Source organism: Rattus rattus, chromosome 9 (assembly GCF_011064425.1).
Source record: "Rattus rattus isolate New Zealand chromosome 9, Rrattus_CSIRO_v1, whole genome shotgun sequence".
Classification (NCBI taxonomy): domain Eukaryota; kingdom Metazoa; phylum Chordata; class Mammalia; order Rodentia; family Muridae; genus Rattus; species Rattus rattus.
In genome coordinates this window covers 59,235,427-59,256,647 of record NC_046162.1, presented here as the reverse complement: position 1 = coordinate 59,256,647, position 21,221 = coordinate 59,235,427, and the positions used below count along the sequence as shown (strand labels likewise).

General features: G+C 52.4%; 1 protein-coding gene across 1 annotated transcript; it reads right to left on the bottom strand.

The window, feature by feature from the left end:
- Window positions 1–12,925: 12,925 nt before the first annotated feature.
- Window positions 12,926–17,811, bottom strand: Dlx4 (distal-less homeobox 4). The gene is made up of 3 exons (XM_032914527.1): window positions 17,510–17,811; window positions 13,949–14,136; window positions 12,926–13,648 (listed from the first exon to the last, which is right to left on the bottom strand). Exons 1-3 carry the CDS (start codon window positions 17,793–17,795, stop codon window positions 13,406–13,408), a joined length of 717 nt encoding a protein of 238 aa, XP_032770418.1. The 5' UTR covers window positions 17,796–17,811; the 3' UTR covers window positions 12,926–13,405.
- Window positions 17,812–21,221: the final 3,410 nt, after the last annotated feature.

The window sequence follows — 21,221 nt, the reverse complement described above, 5'->3', positions numbered from 1 at the left end:
GCAGAGGCAGGTGGATCTCTATGAGTTGGAAGCCAGCCCTGTTTACAAAGTGAGTTCCAGGACAGCCAGGGCTACATGGAGAAGCCCTGTCTTGGAAAACTCGAAATAAACAAACACAGAAAAGTTGAGGCTATAGGGACTGTTGGGGTCACACAGCAAGTCCAAGACAGAACCGGTCTCCAAGGAAATGAACGCTCTCGATGGACTTTCTGTCCAGGTGGAAGGTAAAATACAGGCAGGGTCCATCAGAGTCACCAGTCACTGCAGCTCCAGCTGCCCATCGTCACACGTGATAGGTCCTGCAGCAGGCTTCTTCCCAGGAGAGGTCTAAGGAGAGGGCCAGCTTCCTCTGGGCAAGCCCTGCAGAAAGCTTGACACTGGACAGGAATGTGCACTCACTCTGGAGTCCTTTGGATCCAGCCTTCCTGACGGGACTGGCTGTGTGACCAAGTCACTTGACCACTGGTCTGAACTTAGGTCTCCTCACCTGTAGCACAGGGCTGATCCTACCAACCAACAGAGCCAGGGGAACGATTCAATGGGACAATCAGAATAGAAGGCTTCACCCAACACTTGCTACGCCTGCTTACTGAACGGCAATGGCGGCTGGTGACCCAGCTTCTCCCCTTGCCTTCCGTTCAGCCTTAGACCTAACCGAACCGTGCTCTTAGCATTGGCTGACTGATCGTCTCTGCGTCAGCACACTGGCACAGACGGCCACAGCCTGTGGAAGGACTGTGGATCCTGAGCTGAGACCTCCAGGACCAAAAGCAGATGGAGCTGGGGCAGAAGAGGGTAAAGAGGTCTTGAAAGGCTGCCTCAGAGGACGGGGTATAGGCGCACGCCCAGCAAAGACATGGACTTGAGCAGTGCTCCCCAGGAACCCCCTATACACCTGCAATGCCCCCCTCACCCATCCCCATGGGATGAAGAGTGGCAAAGCTTAGGAGAGAAGCAGAAGGCTGCATCCTGGCGTCTGTCAGGCTGATGCTGAGGAGGGAAGGACCAGACTCAGAGGATCCTTGGGTTCTTCCTGGATGCTGAACTCATTAAAGGTGATGCACTAGCCGTTTCTTGCCTCTCCGGTGAGCCAATAGTTGCCCTGACGCTTCGAGCTTAGGGAAGGAAAAACCCTGTCACTCTGGGTAGAGGAGACAACTCTTAGGGCAGTGGAGGAGAAGGGTTGTCATAATCCTGCCCCCGAGGGAGTCCTAGGCTCTGGGAGACCTTACAGAGCCCTCCAATTCTGCCTCCATACGCCCGCCATTCCTAAGACAGTCTATACAAGACACTCACTCCCAGCTCCTGCAAAGCCCCCTACAGACTGGCACTCCGTGAACGATGAGGCCACTCTTGGTAGTAAGCAAGGATTCTTGCTAGCAAGCTACTCCATGAGGGCCCTGGATGGATGGACGAAGCCCAGAGAGGATCAGAGGGGAAGGGGTGTAGACACTGGTGTGTTGGGGCACGGGGGGGGGGGGACGACCCACAGCCAGCACATGGCCTCTGTTTTTCCAGCTTTAATTGCAGAGTTAATCACCATAATCAACTGTTTACAGCACCCAACAGCCTGGGACTGGTAGGCTCAAAAGCCAAAATGTGCTTGGAGATGAATTTCCTAGGCCCAGAGGAGGAGGGCAGGAGGTGGGTGAGCATCAGGCTGTGGTGGGAAAGAGGCAGAGGGAGAAAGTGGGAAGCTGTGGGAACTGTGCGGGTCAAAGAAGCCAGGGAAGCCTGAGAAAGCTTTTCCAAGGAGCCCAGCACCCCCTCTCCAGATGGTTCTCCCTGAACTTCAACCTCCGGGCCCAGCCCAGTCTCTCTCCTTTGTCTCTCAGACATGTTTCTCACACCAAGTCAGCAATTCTGTCTAGGCCTCTTCTTGCTCAGTTCCAGAGCCAGCATGGAGCCTCCAGAACTCCCTCTCCCAGGTCAGAGCCTATGCCTGAGCTTTGCCGTGGTCCTTCTCACCCTGGAAGGAGAGAGACCTGGGATGCCTCTTCTCCACATCCCTAGGGACCACGCTGGGGAAAGAACTCAAGTGGGCAGACACCTGGGGACCTCACCATATCCCAGGACGTGTCTTGCATAGCTGGAATATCAGGATGCTCTGTGAACATCATGGACATGAAGGGCATAAAGAGCCAGAGGGCTCCTGGGACCCGCACAACAGCCCACTCTCAGTATTGGCTGAGGGACTGCTAGACTGGGCGGGGTCAGTGAGGACAAGCCTGCAGGGAGGTAAGCTATTGAGGGGTTAGTGAGATGACAGGAAGGAGTCCAGCTTCTGGTCACTGTCCTGCGTAACTGAGGAAAAGACTGACTGCGTCCTCACTAGACTGATGTCTTTAATCATCATGAAGTTGGCACAGGGAGACCATGCCACTTACCTGAGGTCACACAGAAAATGAGAGGCAGAGTTTGCCGAGTGCTGGGGCCTCTCTCCCTGTACCAGGCTACCTCTGGACAGACTGCTCCTCCTGGTTACTCAGCCCCTGGCTAAACCAAAAGCTCCTCTAGAGAGGAGGAAGTTAATGCCAGAACTGTCAATCAACCAGAAGGCTGGAGAGTTCTAGAAACTGCCTGGGAATCAGGACATGGATTTGCTGAGTCCCAGGAGAGTCTAAGGTGCTCAGAGATTCAGGAGGCACTCAGGAAAGGGCTCAAGGTGAGGAGGAGCTGAGCACCCAGGAAAGGGGAAGCCTGAGAAGGGGAACCAACAGGCGGGGCCAATGGGCCCAAATTCCTGGGTTGTCTACCAGGACGAATTAGTGCCAGGCTGGAAGTGTTTGCTGAGTAAGCGGGAGGCTCCACACCCTGGAGGATCAGCTGCATGAGGGAGGGGCATCCCCCCACCCCAGGCAGTTCACCTCGCACCTGGCAAACAGCAATAGCACATGCTTCCCTGTGCACCATACCGAGGACACCCAGCCACGTCAGGCGACGCGTGTGGCACAGTCCCACACCCACGCCTGGGGCCATTCAGTTGTGCCCTGAGCTCAGGAATCACCAATGGGAGACACAGGGAAGGGTGGGGTGTCCTCAGTCTGGGGAGCGGGGGCAGCTGGAGGAGTGTGGAGAAGCCTGAGGGAGAAGGGGACAAGCTGGTAGGAAGGATGCTGAAGAAACTGCTCCAAAGTTCTAGGCTGGAAAGATCCTTGCTGCGTGCGGCCCTACTGTGTGCCGGATACACAGCTCCTGTGCCAAGGGCTTTCCTGAGTCCCTTCTAATTGAATCCTGATGACCACCTGGCAGTGCTGTTCTAATTCCATCTCACAGGTGTGATAGCTGAGGCTGCGTAACCTCAAGCCAGCCACCCGCCCTCTCCGAACCTTACTTTCACTCTGCTGTAAAATTCGGCTAATCATGTCTCTCGGGGCTGCTGAGGAGATGAGATGGGACAGCTCGCACATGTGAAGGGCTTAGATGAGAGCTCCACAGACTGCTGCCATTTCTCCCTTTAGTCAAAGACAGGCAATTCAGACACTCCTGCTGACCCAGCAAGGTCTTAGGCCCCTCGGAGGATGTGGACGGGCCTTCCTCCTCTGTGGAAGGTGATCTCCGGTAGAATTCCTCTTTATATGTCTGGTGAAATGACTTGGTGGATAAAGTGCTCGCCTCACAAGAAACTGAGTTTGATTCCCGAAGCCAACCAATATTTAAAAAAAAAAAAAAATGGGCAGTGGTGGCGCTCGCCTTTGATCCCGGCACGTGAATCGATTTGAGTTCAAGGCCAGCCTAGTCTACAGAGTGAGATCCAGGACAGTCTGGGCTCCCCAGAGAAACCCTATCTGGAGAAAACAAAAGCCGGATGTAGCAGTGCAAATCTATAAAGTCTCACTACCGTGAGATGGGAGGCAGAGACAGGACAGCCTCAGAATTTCAGAAAGTCCTAGGCCAGTTAGCCTGGAATAGGCCACACGGCAGAAGCAAGAGAGACAGAGAGAACCAGCGACCTATATATGTAGCATGCTCACGCCTGCAAACACACATACATACAGGAAAATATTTAAAAGGAATTCCTCCTTCTATGGTGAAAATGTTTTACGGATCCCGACGGAAGTCAGCTGTTGCTCATCTTGGTGAAGAGTCAGTCACTTAGAACAGGGCTGTATCCTAGGACCAGCAGCTAGGATGGCAGCAAGAGCCAGGGCTGTACCCTGTCAGTACTGGGGCTTTACACTTTCCTTCTTAGAGGGGGAGACTAGAGACCGTGCTGAGGGCTTATATACGGCCTGTATTTAGCCAGCACACGGAGTCTCTTATTCCTGGGAAGAGTGTGTGTGTGTGTGTGTGTGTGTGTGTGTGTGTGTGTGTGTGTGTGTGCGTGCACGGTGGATGCTAGTGTGCATGTGTGCTAGTGTGTGAGTGTGTACGTGTGTTTGTGTTCAACGCCATAGAATGCTCAGAATTGCTTGGTGTCAATGAAGAGCTGAGATTCCACCGTGGACGTGTTCTATGAATGAAGAAGTCGGGCTGACATGGTGGCACACACCTGTATTCTCGGCACTCAGGAGGAGGAGGAGGTAGGAAGGTTGTGAGTTTGAGGGAAGCCTGGACTACACATGAAGACTCTGCCCCCCCCAAAAATAATTAAAAAATAAAATAAAAGAAGTCAGTGGCCTCACCTGCCCGGGTCTTAGCTGTGAGGTCAAGGCAGAGCCTTACTCCTTGGATACCATCGTCCTTAGACTGAGTGGGCTGGCCCTTTAGCTGCTTCCTGTGTAACTGCCTCCCCTCACCACAGAGCAGTTCACACCCACAGTCGCCCACCGGGGAGGATGGAAGTCTGAGGGAGACTGCCCACACCAGGGCCCTGCCCACAGTGGGCCACACCAGGGCCCTGCCCACAGTGGGCCACGCCATGGAGATGCTCGGAGCGGGCTCTGGAGCTGAGAACGGCAGAGATGCAGAAGGCCTTGGGTGAGATTCTAACGATGACTCTTGCTCAGTAGTCACAGTACTCCGTGGAGTTTTTTATTTTTTTCAAAACATAATTTTATTTAAATGTATCCATTTATTCATGTTTTGCTCACATGTTGGGAAGGGTAAGAGAACAATGCCGAAGCCAGAGGGCAACTTTTAGGAGTTGCTTCTCTTTGAACTCAGGTTGTCAGGCTGCGTAGTGGAAGGTACCCTTACACACTAAGTCACCCCACCATCCCAGTTTTCCGGGGGTTTTGTTATTATTGTTGTTGTTGTTTGTGATACAGGGTTTCTGTGTGGTGCCCTGGCTGGCCTTGAACTCAGAGCTCTGTTGCCTCTGCCTCCCGAGTGCTGCAATTAAAGATGTGTGTTACCACTCCCCGGATGGGGATCTAGCTTATGTTTTGGGATTCCCAGGGTAGAAGTGTACCTTTGCACTGGTTCGGTTTTGTCCCAAACTAGAATCACCTGGGAAGGGAGAGCCACCTCAAGTGTGAAGCAGTCTCCATCAGATGGGTCTGCCAGCATGTCTGTGGGCCGTTCTCTTGATTTATGATTGATGTGAGACACTCCAGCCCCCCGGGCAGGCGGTTCAGGGTTCTATAAGAAAGCAAGCTGAGCAAGCCATGGAGAGAAAGCCCATGAGCAAGTGCTCTCTGCCTCGGTTCCTGTCTCTAATTCTGTCTTAAGTTCCTGCCTTGGCTTCTCTTGATACACTGTAGCCTGTAAAAGCCCAGAAACCCTGTCCTGCCCAAGTTGGCTTAATTGCAACAATAGAAACCAAGCTATGGCAGTTCTGCAGGAGCCCATGGTAGTGAGGGAAAGGGAACACATCCTGATGCCAAAGACGAGTGCCAGGCTGATGGGCAAAGCCAGTGTATCTTCCACAGTGCTTCTGTAATTCATAGCTTACCCAGGGTGCATTCTCCCTCCTGCAAAGGCCTTTACACAATTCTTTTTGTTGTTGTTGGTTTAAGACAGGCTCTTAGGGTTGGGGAAAAGGCCCTGGGTTCGGTCCCCAGCTCCAAAAAAAGAAAAAAAAAAAGAAAATAAAAGGAGAAGACAGGCTCTCCCGTAGTCCAGGCTGGCCTCAAACTCACTATTTAGCTAAAGGTGACATTGAACTTCTGATTCTCAGAATACAGCTAAGAATAACATTGAGCTTCTAACCCACTGACCTCTGCTTCCAGAATACTTGGAGGGGCTCACTTGGTTTCTGCAGGGCTAAGGATAGAACCAGGGATTCGTTCAAGTTAAGCAAATGCTCAACTAACTGAGTGGAACCCCGGGCCCCTGAGTGCATTGGTTTGCTCATTAGCCCCGATGCAGAGATGAGGAAATAAAGACCCAGAGGGGGTAAAGTAAACTGCCCAGTCCCTAGGCTATCTGTGCTCCAGAGAACCAAACGATGACGTCTGTCTTCATAGCAGTGCAGGGTGGGGAGGGGGCTGCTTATTTTTCAGATGGAGTTGCCAGAGGCTGGAAGGGTTCAGACGAGTCTGAAGGCAGCATTCCAAGTTTAAAGAGGGAGGCACAAGTCTTGAGGAAGTGAGACAAAGGCCTAGAGTCACAGGGGTAGAAGGCCCTGCCTGCATTGGTGTGTCCAGCTGATCCCCCTGGGCTCAGGGAATGTGACAGGAGCAAGGCAGAGGCATGTCAGAAGCTTTGCCTCGTGCAGCCTGGCTTCCCCGAGGATCTGTTGGAGCAAAGAATTCCCGACAGCTCCGGGGCTGGGAGGAGTAGTCTATGGCAGGTCCTAGCTTGCAGAGACCAAGAGCAGCTCCTTGGTCCAAGAGGGGAATGGGCCAGTGGCTGTGTAGGCCTTGCTAGTGGGAAGGGGAGGGGTGAGGATCCTAGGTGCCCACCGGGGCTCTCTCGGCTGCCCACCCCTTAGTGCTCAGCCCCTCCTTATAAAGGGAGTGAAAACATCAGTGGGGGTGGGAGAGGGTGAATGGTAGAGAAAGGAGGTACTGAGCTGGGAGCCCACTCTAGTCTGATCTCTGGCAACTTCAATATGGTGGTAGCATGTAAACCATCTTGCCTCCCTTGTGTTAAAAGCAGGACAAAGAAAGAGACCAGGTAACACACTTGACCTAACTGCCTCGTGTTTTAGTCGTAGGCTTGGCAATGAGGGTCAGTCTCCTTCTGGACAGTGGCATGTGTCTTCCTGAGGTCTCAACTGAGCTCTAAAAGGGAATCAGTCCAGATGGGAACATGTCCTATGTGGACTCTGCAGAGGGACATTGTCCCCTGCAAGTGACCTAAGCTCTCCATCTGAGAGTCAGAGAAACTGAGGATTAGCACCCACGAGGAGGTGACAATCAGAAAAGCCTGCCGTCCTCTATGAGCTCCACTCCTTTACCCTTTCTGGACTGGTCAAACTGCCAGTCCACTCTGGGGTTGCCCAAAGCTGTAGACTGCATCCGGTCTGATTCATGGAGGCAGAGTCGTGTTCCTGGAGAGAGCTGTCAGGCTAAGGGGAGACTCTGAGGTCTTCTGCCTTAGAAAACTCTAACCTTGAGGGGAAAGTGGTAGCCACCACACCAGTCCCTAGCCAAGAGGGAATCATGTGAGTCTCAGAGACTATATAACTTACCCAGCAATCACCACCAAACACAGGACTCCAAAAGCCTTCTTCGCCAGCCTGGGACCCTCCCTCAGACTGGGAGTCAGTGGTAGAAGGCTGGGACAGGGGAGCAGAAGAGAAGGATCCCTGGAGAAGTTCAGAGGAAGCTCCCCCACCCCCATCCCCATCCCCTGCCTCTGGCAGAGCTGGATGCTACAAACATGTCTGAGAGACATGGGGTGCGGGGAGGAGTTGGAAGTTCTAGCCAGAGTCCAGGGAAAGAAAAGAGCAAAGAAAATGAAATCATCAACTTACTGGATTTCTGAGAGGCCATCCAGCCTCTCCCTGACCCCAGCAGCACCTAGGGAAATATGGCTGAAAACATTAGCCGGGGAAAGGGGTGGGGGAAGAGAGAAGTCAGAGGGGAGAAATAAAGAGGTCTGTGTTTCTGCCACACAAGCACACAGGGAGAGAGACAGAGGGAGAGACACTGGCAGGCTTCTTTTCTTCTTTTCAAATATTTATTATTATTGAATCTATTTTTGAGACAGGATCTCCCGATGTAGCCCTGGCTGGCCTGGGATTCCAAAATACTGGAATTAAAGGCATATAGGATCACACCCAGCCTCTTTTCTAGTCTTTCCCCCACTCCCTTCCTTCCTTGACAGCGTCCCATGTAGCCCAGGCTGGCTTTGAACTTTCCATGTAGCTAAGGATAACTGCCAGTCAGCTTGCACACTGAAATGACTGGGTCTTTGTATTCCTTCATCTGTACTGGATCTGACTGGCTGGGGTATGAGAGGAGGAGGCATGGGGTGGTGGAGACACAGGTTTCCGGTCTAGGAGCTTGCCCATTGGGAAGAGACAGCAGCCATGGAGGACTCACAGAGAGAATCCTTTCCTGGCCCCCACCTCCAACAGGCCTACAACTGCGAGAAGGTGGGGTGCAGAGGGGAGAACAAAAGAGCTGAGAGACCCCTCTGAGAGAAGCAAAGGTGGAAGATGACAGTTCCAAACAAGCTCCTTCCTTCCTTATTTTATTTTATGTTATTTTGTTTTGTTTTTTGTTTGTTCAAGACAGGAGCCAGAGGCTGTAGCCTTGGCTGCTCTGTCCTAGAACTCACTGTGTAGACCAGGCTAGCCTCAAACTGAGATCTGCCTCAACTGAGATGACAGGCATAAGCCCCTAACCAGTGCCCTTTCTTCTGCGTTTTAATTGTTAAATCATGATGACCTGAAACAGGGAGTCCCAAGGAATGGGGCACCCAAGCTTCTTCCCTTTTCCCACCCAGCCCTACCCTCCACAGCTTCTAGGCTTCCTGAGGTCTGGCAAGGAAAGAGCTATCTGAGGTAAAGTGAGGTGGGGACAGGGGCACCTACCTGTAACATGCTTTGGGGAAGGAAGAAGCTTCAGTGGCCTTGAGGCCAGACAGACACCAAGACAATGGAAGGGATTTTTATTAGACTCTTGACAGAACCTGAAAGTGCTGGAGTATGGTGGGGGAGAGGTTGGGGGAGGGGGACACAGAGGACATCTCAAGAGACTTGGGAGCAGGTGGTCACTGTCCATATCCAGGGATCCTGCCCCACTGACCCATATCCCCTACAAATTCGAGGGAAGTCCTTGATCTCCAAAGCTCCCGTCTCCACAGGCCTCAGCTACCTGGATAACATTCCATTGCCTCTGGATCCAATCCCAGAGGCAAGCCCAGGCACCAGAGCTCTAGTGAGGCTGGGACTGAGTAATCAGCTGCTAGAACCCATGAAGCCCTGCAGTGTCCTGGGGGAGAGGGAGGAGTGGCTCCCCACCCCCACCTCACACAGGCACAGTAGATTCAAGGCTGGAGGAGGGGCAACCTGTCACTCCAGGGTCTTCCCACCCCCCACCCACGGCCACATTCTCCTTTTTCCCACCTGCAAGCAATTTGGCCAATGGGAGGGCAGCTAAGATTGCTGTGTGGAATCCTTCTAGATCTGGGTGCATTTTGTGAGGAGGGGGCTGCCTCCTTCCCCATGCTAGACCCCATGTAACCTTTTCCTCTTCACAGAAGCAAATTACTGGTAATTATCTCACATCCAAAGCCTTCAGGAGCTGCTTCCAAATTGCTTTAATTGAATTAATTGAATCTCATTTGGTCTGGGGGAGAGAATGGGGGGCAAACCTTAAAATAGTACAAGGGAGTGGTGGGGGGTGAGCTACCCAGAAGGCTGTGTGGCCTGTAGCTGAGACCCTGGAAGTGACAGCAAGTGCTCTGGACATACTGCTCCTGTTCTGTAGCCCCAGATGATGTTAGGTGGGCAAAGCGGCTGCCCACTTTGAGTAGGGGACCTGGAGGGAGTCCTGGTCTCTAACAATGTTACAATGTTGCCCTGGATGTGCTGGGATCACCAGCCCCATCCTTCCTCCCTATCCTGGGGAAGCAGGTTTATCTGCTTAGGCAGAGATGAATAGATGACTACAGGAACTCACCCTTGGAGCAGGCTGTCTGTCCCCTCCTATTGCCACAGCAGCAGATGTGAATGTCATTTATAAAGTGCTCACTGTGTTCCAGGCACTATGTCAAGGCTGTTACAGGCATCTTATCCATTCATCATCACAACTATATGGCGAAGCAAATCCTATCATTGTTCCTGTCTGAGGGGAAACAAAACACAGAGGGGTTAAGAAACCAGGCAAGCCTGGAGGTTGTGGCTGCGGTAGCAGTAGTACAAGCCTTTAATCCCAGTGCTTGGGAGGCAAAGATCTCTGAGTTCGAGGCCAGCTCAGTCTACAGAGTGCATTCCACGACAGCCAAGGCTACCACAGAGCAAGCAAGCGTCTACTGCTGGGACCACTTTGGAGACCAAAGTCTACCCTCAGTCTTCCCTTTTCTTTGTTGATACAATGTTCCCAATGAGCTTCATCCTGGGGAGAAACCATCTGGTCCCCCTTCGGTAACCATGGTGGCTAGAGAGGTGGAAACGAGGCACCTTTCTTGTAGGAATTCCTTCAGGCCCATCACCCCCAAAGTCTGAAGTCCGAGGCAACTGGACCAGCTCCCAAGAGGAAAAGAGTCTCACTTTCCCTGGAAAGAGCACATGGGGGTAAGGGAAGGGGTGCCGCAGGCTCAGCTGGTCGCTGGCTGGGAGAGCAATTACACTTCTGCTACTTAACTTTACAGCCCAGGCTGTTGTTTTAACGATGCGACTCGTGTTGGGCTGTCCAATTAATCTGCCTTTGGAGGCTTTCCGAGATGGGGCGGTAGATCTTATCTTGCTCTGTGGAAAGAGGAGTGTGTAGCCTGCACAGCAGGGAACAGCACCCCCAGGGCCCTTGGCCTCAAAGAAGACCTAGAGAAGCCATCTGGGGCCAGCCACCCCTAGAGCAGTGGAGCCAGGGTCCAAGGGCGGGAGGGGGGGGGCGTTGAAAGAGAGAAAGGGGATTGAGGGGTGTGCGTCTCTCCAGTGAGCATGCTCACTCCACACTGTCCTATGAACTGCCATTTGCTGCCCACGGGGCACTCTTCGGTGAGTCTCTGGGGGGCTGGATGTGACGACTGACCCAGTAGTGGGACAAAGAAGGAATGTGTACAGGCATCCTGATGTGAGATACTTCCACTGAATGCAATACCCCTCTGTCCTCCCTATGACCCCAAACCAAGCTTCTTTTTTTTTTTTTTTGCTCAGGTGCCCTACTGGGCTTTTCAGCCAAGGGCTGGTGCCCTCGGTTTGATGTGATTGGGAACAGGTTTAGGCAGTGAGAGGAAGCTAGCCTTTGAAGCCTTTTGCCTGGAACTGGAGGCCCCTCCCCAGCCCCTGGGGCCACTCTGGGCTGAATTCCCTGAACCCTGAACGGCTGACCCTGTCCTCCGCCAACCCCCCACGCTGTATGTGTGGTGGGAGCTGTGGCACAGGATGAATCATGGTGCTGCCAGTTCCTGATGCTCGGGGAGCTGACCAGCCTTCTCACCCGGCCCTAACCCCACCAGCTCACACTGGATTTACAACCTCTGGATAGTGGCCAAACGGCCTCTGTCCTGCTTTTCCTCTGCTTCTCGTCACACTGCCTCCAGTCCTCTGTTGAGCCACGTGTTAGCCTGAAGCACCTGTCCTGGTTACAGTGCTCTCCCTAGGAGGTACCCAGCAGGAGATCCACAGCCGTGTATTAGATGGAGAATTCCAGTTCCTTCTAGTATTCCTCCTCCCCCACCCCTTTCTGTAGGCTAAAGCCATTCCACCTCCAACAAGTCCTCTCCCAAGGAGAGCCCAGACTAAAAAGTAGAACATCGTGGCTGTGAAGTGCCTGGCTCCCTCTACAATTGGCCCCAGGAGGTGTCTGCTGTGGAAGACCATTCTGACTGAGCCATTCTGTGTCTGAGCATTTTCCCATTTCACATGAAGCCATGGGCACTGTTAAGAGGTTCCAGAGCTAGAACCACAGAGCTAGCTGGTGGCTGGGGCTTAGCAAGAATCTAGTGTTGGGCTAGAGAGATGGCTCAGTGGTTAAAAGCACTGGCTACTCTTCCAGAGGATCCAGGTTCAATTCCCAGCACCCACATGGCAGCTCACAACTGTCTGTAACTCCGGTTTCAGGGGTCCCAATACCCTCAAACAGACATAGATGCAGGCAAAACACCAGTACATATACAAATAAGGGCTGGAGAGATGGCTCAGTGGTTAAGTGTACTGACTGCTCTTCCAGAGGTCCTGAGTTCAAATCCCAGCAACCACATGGTGGCTCACAACCATCTGTAATGGATCTGATGCCCTCTTCCGATGTGTCTGAAGACAGCTACAGTGTACACATATAAATACATATTTAAAACAATAAATAATTCATTAATTTAAAAAGTAGTGTTCGGGGTTGGGAATTTAGCTCAGCGGTAGAGCGCTTGCCTAGCGAGCACAAGGCCCTGGGTTCGGTCCCCAGCTCTGGAAAAAAAAAAAAAGTAGTGTCTATGACTTCTGGTAAAGGGGAGGCTATATCAGATGAGAGAGAAGAGATGGGCAGAGTAGTTAGCTCTGACCAGGATGAATACAGGAGAGAAATAGGCCTAACACTCAGGATATCTCTCTCTCTCTCTCTCTCTCTCTCTCTCTCTCTCTCTCTCTCTCTCTCTCCATTTTAGTCTCTGAAGCTTGTGATTTGAGAGCTGACAAGTCCCTGGGAATGCTGGGCAGAATAGCGGTCAGTCAGGGCAGTTTCTTGGGTAGAGGCAACAGTGAGGAGCCGAGATGCCAAGGCTACCCCACCTTTGCAGCTAGGCCCGCACTGATCCAGAGGTTCTGTTTGTCCCCGCCCACAATATGTGCAGGTGAACTTGTGAGGTGTTAAGGATGGGGAGCAGCGGGCCTAGGCTCTTAGCATGTACCTGTTGAATTACAATGAGCCCATGACTATCAACGAGAAATGGGTAGATAAGGTGGTAGACAGCCATTTAAAACAGATGCATGAGCTGCCCACAGGCCCACCCTCCATGTTTTTGTTTTGATGCTGGGGCCTCTTACATGTTAAGCACTTACTCTACCACTGGGCCACCATCAATAATTAGTAAATGGAAATCGGAGACTTTATGGTGGCCAACAGAGACTCTGTGTCCACTTCTGGTTTTGTTCATGGAAGAGCTGTCTGGACCCCCACGGTGCAGGCCAGGAATGATATTTGTTTTCTTCCTGGTTTAGACCCTAGGCTGTGCTGGGGCTGTAGTCATTTGAAGGGGGAGGGAGTGGCAAGATGGTGGCAGTCTAAATCCCCTGGTTTAGCTCTCTAGCTTGGAGAGCCAGGCTTCCACTCCATTCTTTTCCTTTTCTCCTTCAGCTTCTTGACTTCTGAGAAAATCCATCTGGAGCCGGTTTCCTCTCCTCCCAGAAGGGGAGCAGGTGCTCAGGTCCTGGGCTTGACAGGAGGGCTGAAGCCTGACCAGCCTCCCTCCAGACTCACATCCTCTGAGGCAGCGCCAGCACATCTGGGGAATGATGCTGATACCAGGCACCAAAGCTGTTGTCATAGCCACTGGTAGGCAGGGTGCCTGCCTTGGGTAGATCCCAGATGGATGGGAGGGTTAGAGAGTGGGGAAACAGGGAGGGGGGTCTCCCAGAGAAGTCCTCTTCCAGTTCCCCAGAGCTCTGTTTCAGGAGCTTCTTATATTTGGAGCGTTTGTTCTGAAACCAGATCTTTACCTTTGAGAGGAAAAGAGGACAGACAGGAGTGTCTGTGAAACGGTGTGGAAAGGGAAAGGAACCTGTGAGTCCTGGGAACCTTGGCTCCAACCCTTCAGTTCTGGAATCCCTCAGTCTCAGCTTCCTGTCTGGGTGCATCCCTGGTCTCCTTTAATATATACCCCCAACTCATCCTGCGGCCCAGCTGTGGGCGCTCCTCCTTCTTGAGCTGTGTCAGCAAAATCATGGAACTCCTTTGTGGGTTCTCAGAGAGCAGGGACTGGGGAGCTTTGCACTGGGCAGGGACAGGACTGGCCCTACCTGGGTTTGGGTGAGTCCAAGCTGCGCTGCCAGCTGAGCTCTCTCGGGCAGGGCCAGGTACTGGGTATGCTGGAAACGCTGGTTCAGGTGTTGCAGCTGCAGGCTGGAGTAGATGGTTCTAGGCTTGCGCAGCTTCCTGGTCAGGGACGGCTGGGAGGGTTCCAGGGACAGTGCCAGTTTCTCTGACTCTGGGAGGTAGAAGAACACGGAGATGTGACATGCGGAGTGACCAGGTAAGCCAGCTATGTTTAATAAACCCATTGGATCCCATACCATGGGCAATCAACAAAAACAACTGCAGCCTTCATCATCAACCTGGGTCTCAACGTGTGTGTGTGATGGTGAGAGCCATTTCCACACCAGCAACAGCTGATACAAGCTGCAGCTCTTGAGTTCTGGCCCTGCTGAAGCTTCCACTGTGGGACCTAAGAACAGGAAACGCTGAGGGCCCAATTAAGGGTACCCAGGCTCCTGCAGTGAGGGGGCAGCGATGTTGGTAGGTTGGGCTGGTCAGCCTGCTTCCAATAGAGCAAAAGACTCATGGGGAGCTGAGCTAAGGTCTAGAGATGAGCAGAGCAGTGCATCCAAGACTCAGGAAACCTACACGTAATACTCAAAGCTCAGAGGTAATGCTGGCAGCCTCTTGCTTCTGAAAGGGGTCTGTAGAAGTCGCTTTAAATGCTAATATGAAGGAAAAGTGAGCCCTAGTGTACCCTGCAGTAAAAAGGACCATCCTTTTCTTCCCTGCAGGCTGGCTAGCTCTGGGGAGGCTTTTTAAGAGATCTAGAAGCCAGATTGATGGGTGGTAGCCTTGTTTTCCTGTGGGCCACAAGTACAGAGCGGTTCCCTCATGATAGGTCTAGAATGCTCAGAGATCTGCCAGCAGTAAGGGCTGTTATATTGTCCTCTAGGTGCTGCAAAGCTGTGGCATGAGGTCTGGGGTCTCCCACAGGTCCCCCAATTCCCACTACCCACTACTGGCTTGATTCTCCAGGAAAAGGCTTCAGGTTGGCATCAAAATTGAGACCTTGGGGGGGCAGGGTGGGGTAAAAAAAAAAAAGATCGAGGTTTTGGGTTTCCACTCATGAAACCTGGGCCCCAACCTGGACCACTTTATGGAATACCGAGACTGTCCAAGTGGATGAGAAGTGGGAAGACAAAGAAGCAAAATGCCTGCCCAGAATGACAAAATGTTGGGGTGACAGTTGCTTCATTCCGTGCGGGTCTACTATGAGGACCCCAGAATAGAGCAGGTGAGATGTCCCTGTATCCTGGCAGCCACAGTTTCTGTCCTTCCGCTCCCCATCCATTCTGGGTTCACCCAACATGTAAGGGTCTCCGCTCACCACTGCAGGGCTGCAGTCACCACTGCCTTCACCTCCCCCACACCCATCACCGGTGGCCTTGGGGACCCCTTGGATCTGAACCTCAGCCAATTCCCAGAAAAACCATTGGGTTTCCACTCCCGCCCTTGCCTGTCTTGTCTCTCCTACTTCGACCCTACTGCTTGCCGCCTGGGGCTGGCAGCCAAGTGACGACGGCCCGTGCGCCTTCTTGACTGCTTGGACCACGCAGTTCGGGTAATAATGAGCAGAGAGCGAAGGAAGGAAGACATCCCAGACTGCTGAACTCGCAGAGCAGATCACCTTCCAGGTACCTTCCGGAACAGCCGACTTTTCCACACTAGTTTTGGCAAGTCACAACTGGATCTACCCCGGTCGCGATAACGGGTCCCCAGGGCCTCCGTGGAGGCGCGGCAGCCGCACCCGCAGCCTCAACGGGGTGTAGCTGAGGCTCTTTCCGAGCCAAATGCCTCCTTGGGACGGAGGTGCACACGTAGTATGGGTGTAGAACACCCCAAGCCCTCTCTCATACTCCAATTACTCATTCAAGAACGGGCGGCCCTCACAATTTCAATAGCGAAATGCTACGGTATATTTTTAAAGAAGTTTCTGCTTGTGAACATGTCTCTTATTTTTTTCGTTGGATCCGGGTAAAGTATGTAATAGAAAGAATTCTCCAGTCCACTGTTCTTGGACCAAGCAAGGGAAGGCATATGAAAGCCGACTTCATCGTACGGCCAGATAGGTCTCCCAATAAGGTCAGATTCTTCCACCCCAGTCCCAAAATGCACTGTCCTTATGGGCACGCGCACCATGAGTAGCAGGTTACCCAGGTTGTCCCCAAACTCAGGATCTCTTTTGCTTCCACTTCCCCAGTGTGTATTAGCATATCTAAAAGGAAGAGTCCAAGAGGTTCCTTTGTAGATCTGTACGTAAAACTCTGCCCCTCCTCCGACTGCCCCTCCCCCAACTAGACCCAGCAGCCCCACCCCCACTCTGCCCCCAGAAGGCTAACTTTCTGGGGGCCCTGTGAAGTCCCCTCTCCTGGCTCCGTTCTTTGAAGAAAGTGAATTTGCCCAGGGCCAGGAGCCTGGAAAAAGAAGTTGTGTCCTGGATCTATATGCACCCTTTTTTTCCTGTCTCAGTCTCTCCAACCATAGAACAAGGAATCTGAGCCCCTATTCTAGTGTGTCCTTGGTTGCGGGGTGGGGGGTGGGGCGGGGTCGTAAATTTATGCCCGAATAACAAAGGAAAAACGAGAAAAATATCTTCATTTGGGGCTGACTACTGAAGTCACTTGGCAAATGTGCATCTTTGAGGACGATGGCAAGAACTGCCGGGGTGTTTCAATGTTCCATTAGTCAGTGGGTCTATGGCTAGCATTCTCCCACTGCCAGCCAGGGGCTGTCAGTTGGGCTGTGCATAGCTCGGGACTAGGAAGGCCAGCTGCTCCCTTGTCTTCACCAAAGCCTTCCAGCGAGCGGTTTTTCTCTGGAGCTCAGATTTGCTGCAGGCAACAGGAACTGGGTCTAAATGTATACCAAAGTTAAGGGTGAAGACGGACTGTAAGGACGGCTTAGGAGCAAGGCAGAGGAGGCCAGGGAAAGATCTTGAGACTGGAAGACCAGCCTGTAACTCTATTCTTTGAGCAACAGTTGGTGGGGTCCTCATCCAGATTCTGCACGGTCCAGTTACCAGACAGGGTTAGGCACCTCTAGGGGAAAGGGGGTGGGGCCCAAGAAAGTAGAAGGAACCCCGCCTAGTTGTCTACCTACCTCCAACTGGGGATTGATTTCTGTTTAGCATTGTTTGGTTTATACACTGGTTTTGACCAGAACTCAAAAGGGATGATGTCGGAAGTGAAGTATGAGGAGAATCAAGGAGAAGGGGTTAGGTCTCCACCCTTCCCTCTGGATTTTGGCAGTTTCCCGTTACACAGGTACACACACAACCCCACTGCTCCAGGGGGGTGGGGTAGGGAGCCCTCCCTCCTGGCTTTACAAAACTGCAAATCGAAACCAGGTCGGATTTAAAAAGGAGACCTAGATCAACTTGCCTGCGCTCCTCCCCCATCCTTCGCCCTCCCCCTACCGCAGATTCCAGGGTATCTGAGAAACATTTGAATCCCGCTAGCTGCGTGCAAGCAGAAGAGCGCGAAATTTATGCAAAGGCAACCCAGACCCCAGGGGTGAGAAGAGCTGCGGCGGTCACCACTTACCTGCTTCGAGTTCCTGAGGGTGTTCAGTCGGCTGGTGAAAGGGCCGAGACGGCGCCGCGGATTGTTGCTGGCTGGACAGGTAGGAGTCTCCTGGGGTTGCTGGCCCAGGGTAGGAATAGGACAGGAGGTGGCCATAGTGCTGGGAGAAGGACAAATCGGGGGAAGCTGCGGTTCCGGGGGATAGTCCAAGCTGGTAAGCAGCCACTACCGACGAGGCGGGGGCGAGGTCCGGGAAGACAACGTTGGAGGCACCAAGGCCAGGAAGGGGACAGGGTAAAGAGGTCATTGCGGTGATGCCAGACCGCAGGGCCTAGGTTATGGCCCACACGCCGTCTACTCTCTCTGTCAACTCCTTTCAAAGTCTCCGGCTCCAGCAAGCTACCCTCACACTTTGGATCCCAGGAAAAGTGTCTCTCTGAGCCTTTTCTGGCAGAGAACTCGCACCCGGGAAAGGGGTTTGGGGTGCCCCGTGGTTTTACCCCTCCCCCATCTTTCTTCTGGGTTCGGTCCCCAGGACCCCAGGGGTCCCCCGCCCACTTAGACACCCCGGATTGGCTATTGTACGGTGACCTCAGGGTGGCTCAGAGCTGGGCACGCCCCCCCTCCCGGTGTTAGCGTGCACCGGGAACGGGAGGGGTGCGAGCTCCGGACCCTATATCTCTTCATCTATTCCAAGTTCCTGAGGTATTATCGATAGAGTCAGGAAGACTTGGTAACGATGTTTATGGTGGTAAGAAATTGGGTCTGGGGTAGCTAAGGAATGAGGGGAGCTGCGCGATAACTGGAGACACTTCAGGGACTCAGAACCTGTGTTCAAGCTCTGCGCGTCGCGCGGGTCTACATGACCCACGCAGCCATGGCTCTGCGAGGGAGTGGAAAGCAGATCCCCAACCCCGGCCGCTTATTCAGCGCGTCGGAATGTGTAGCTGCAGAGCGAAGTCAGTTTGTTGGTAAACAGACGCTGGGGCCTGGAGGGTGCCGCCTGGCGCCCAGCCTGCCCCGCACGCGCGTGGCGCGCACGCCCCCGCCGAGCGCCCAGAGCCTGGCACGCTGTGACCGCCGCGACTGTGCCTCACCACCCCCAATGCAAGCTTCCGCTTCCGGCAGGGGCCCCAGTTTGGTTGCGACACCACAGTTCCTACAGGCCCTTGAGGCTGCTGGAGGGAATCTGCTGTCTGGGATTCGCCTGAGCCCCGCCTTTCCTGGCACTCTGTGCAAACTGGGGCAAAATCTGGGAGTGGGGATGAATCTAGTTTGATGGCTCCTGGGAAGGCACAGAAAATATGGCTAGCTCCTCCGTACTTCCAGGCTGTGTTCAGGACCTGCCTGTAAGTAGGACAGAAGGCCTGAATGAACATGAATCCACGTATGCAAGCATCTGTTGCCACATGGGCAAAAACACACAGGGACTTCATCCAGCATATATCGTCATATACCAATATTCCTCTACGAAAAGAGGCTCGTTTTTGGACCCGCAAAGACAGACTTTAAGGTGTGGTGTATATACAGCTGCATACCCATACCCAAACATGGGCAGCTCTTTGAATAAAAAGCACAGTATTAAGGCCGATGAGCTAGCTCAGCAGACAAGAGACAAGGAGCAGTCAGATTGCCACTGAACCTGACGATCAGAGTTGGATTCCCCAGGACCATATAATGGAAGGAAATAACAAACTCCCAAGAGCTAAAACTCCCAAGAGCTAGTCTCTTGAGCTCTACATGTGGGCTCTGTTATGCATGGACCCGCACACATACGCATAACACAAAAATAAATAAATGTAATATTTTTTATTTAAAACTCACCGTTCTTGCCTGGCACATATGCCCATGTATTACAAGCCAAATCACCGATGTATCATCTCAAAAGTAAGGCTATCCAAACATATGAGCATACACGCTCATGACCTACCTTATGAGAGATGCCTTTCTCCACACATCTACGCTGCTTTGCATAATGAAAGAGACAGTTCTTTTGGTTTGGTTTGGTTTGGTTCCAAGGCAGGGTTTCTCTGTGCAGTGCTGGCTGTCCTGAACTCACTCTGTAGAGCAGACTGGCCTGGAATTCAGAGATATGCCTGCCTCTGCCTCTGGAGTGCTGGGATCAAAGGCAAACACCATCACTGCCTACCTCTATCTCCTAGCCCACAAGTCCTCAGAGATTTCCTAGAAAACCCACACACTTGATCTCTCTGTTACATAAGCTATCTTCATGCTTATGCATGAGCGCGCGCGTGCACATGCACACGCGCACGCAAACACACACAAATCAGGGCTCAGAGTAAAGGTGACAATCTTGGGGTATTGGGTAGATGAAAGAGGACAGACAGCGATTAGAGGAAAAGGCACAACTGGAAGAGTAGACGAAGGTACTAGGCTTGGGGCAGGGGCAGGCCTTCTAGAATAGACACAGTCTGGGGCTGGAGAGATGCACTGAGCAGTTAAGAACACTGGCTGCTTTTTCCAGAGGACCTGGTTCAGTTCCCAGCAACCACAAAGAGGTTCACAACCATATACAACTCCAGTTCTAGGAGATCGGAGGATCTCTTTTGGTCTATCTTATTACCAGGCATGTGCAGAGTGCCCAGACAGGACACCTATACACATAACATAAAAATAAATAGACAAAAAGAAAAAAAAATTAGGAACTATATATCAGGACTATTGAAACTCACAGGAGAAAAGTAACATGCTTTTTACACCCCCTAAGTTGCACAGAAATTAGTTTCTCCAGGAAAATGCCTGCTCACCACCGCCATAGCGCTCTCTACCCTGTAGTATTGGAGCTCTGATGAGGGAACTCTCTGTAGGAGACCCTCTCTGTCTGGTTAGCTGGGGTAGGTGTAGGAGTTTGCTTGGTAGGTTAATGTTATTTTCACGAGAAACTACCTTTTTCCAGGTTTCAGCATGCCTCTCTCCTTAGAGCAGGGCTGTGAGCATCTGAAGACACTGCTTTCCAAGTCTTTCTCTAGCACTGGTCTGCTCTTTCAAGACAGGGTCTCTGTTTAGCCCTGGCTGTCCTGGAACTAGACCAGGGTGGCCTCATTGAACTCAGAGATCCACCTGCCTCTGCCTCCTGGGTACCAGGATGAAAGGCATGTGCCACCACTGCCTGGCTGTGCTGTCGTTCAGAAGGGAGGTGGCTGTGGTGTTCCCAGGGACAGCCTCTCTGGGTTAAGAATTGAAGGAAGAGGATGTCCTTTGAGGTGGGACTGGCTGTCAGGTTTCATAAGGGGGTGCTTTATAGCTAGAATTTCAGAAAGAATGGTGGGAAATACCTCCAGAGATAAGTAATCAGGGTCCTGTCTGTGCTGGACCTGTGTTGGAGGAAGGGCAGAGGTGAATGTTCGTAGGCTCTTTGGATCACCTCCCAGAGCAAGGTCCTTAGTGGACGGATGCTTCCTCTGAGCTTTCCTGTGTGCTTACGAGCCCGCCGAAGGAAAGTTGTACTTATGGGACAACGCTATGGAATTCAAAGGCTCCGTGCAGCCACACAAGGACCCTGTTAAGAAAGATAGTTACTCTCTGCCTCCCTTGACATCGCCTGTCTCATTCCACTGTCAGCATGAGGCATGAGGAACCCAAGCACTTGCTGACCAACCTAGGCATCATCTTGGGCAACCCCCCCTTAAAAAAAAAAAAACAAAAAACAAAAAACAAAAAACAAAAAAACAGAATCATCCTCTCAACCTTAAGAAAAGTAGGTATAATGGCC

Bases quoted from the DNA above. Each gene is read 5' to 3' on its own strand.
- Dlx4 (XM_032914527.1), bottom strand. From the start codon at position 17,795: ATGACCTCTTTACCCTGTCCCCTTCCTGGCCTTGGTGCCTCCAACGTT. The intron at 14,137-17,509 runs GTAAGTGGTGAC...TCTACCTCCCAG, and splicing joins CCCTCAGGAACTCGAAGCAG to AGTCAGAGAAACTGGCACTG. The intron at 13,649-13,948 runs GTAGGGCCAGTC...TTCCTCTCAAAG, and splicing joins TTGGACTCACCCAAACCCAG to GTAAAGATCTGGTTTCAGAA.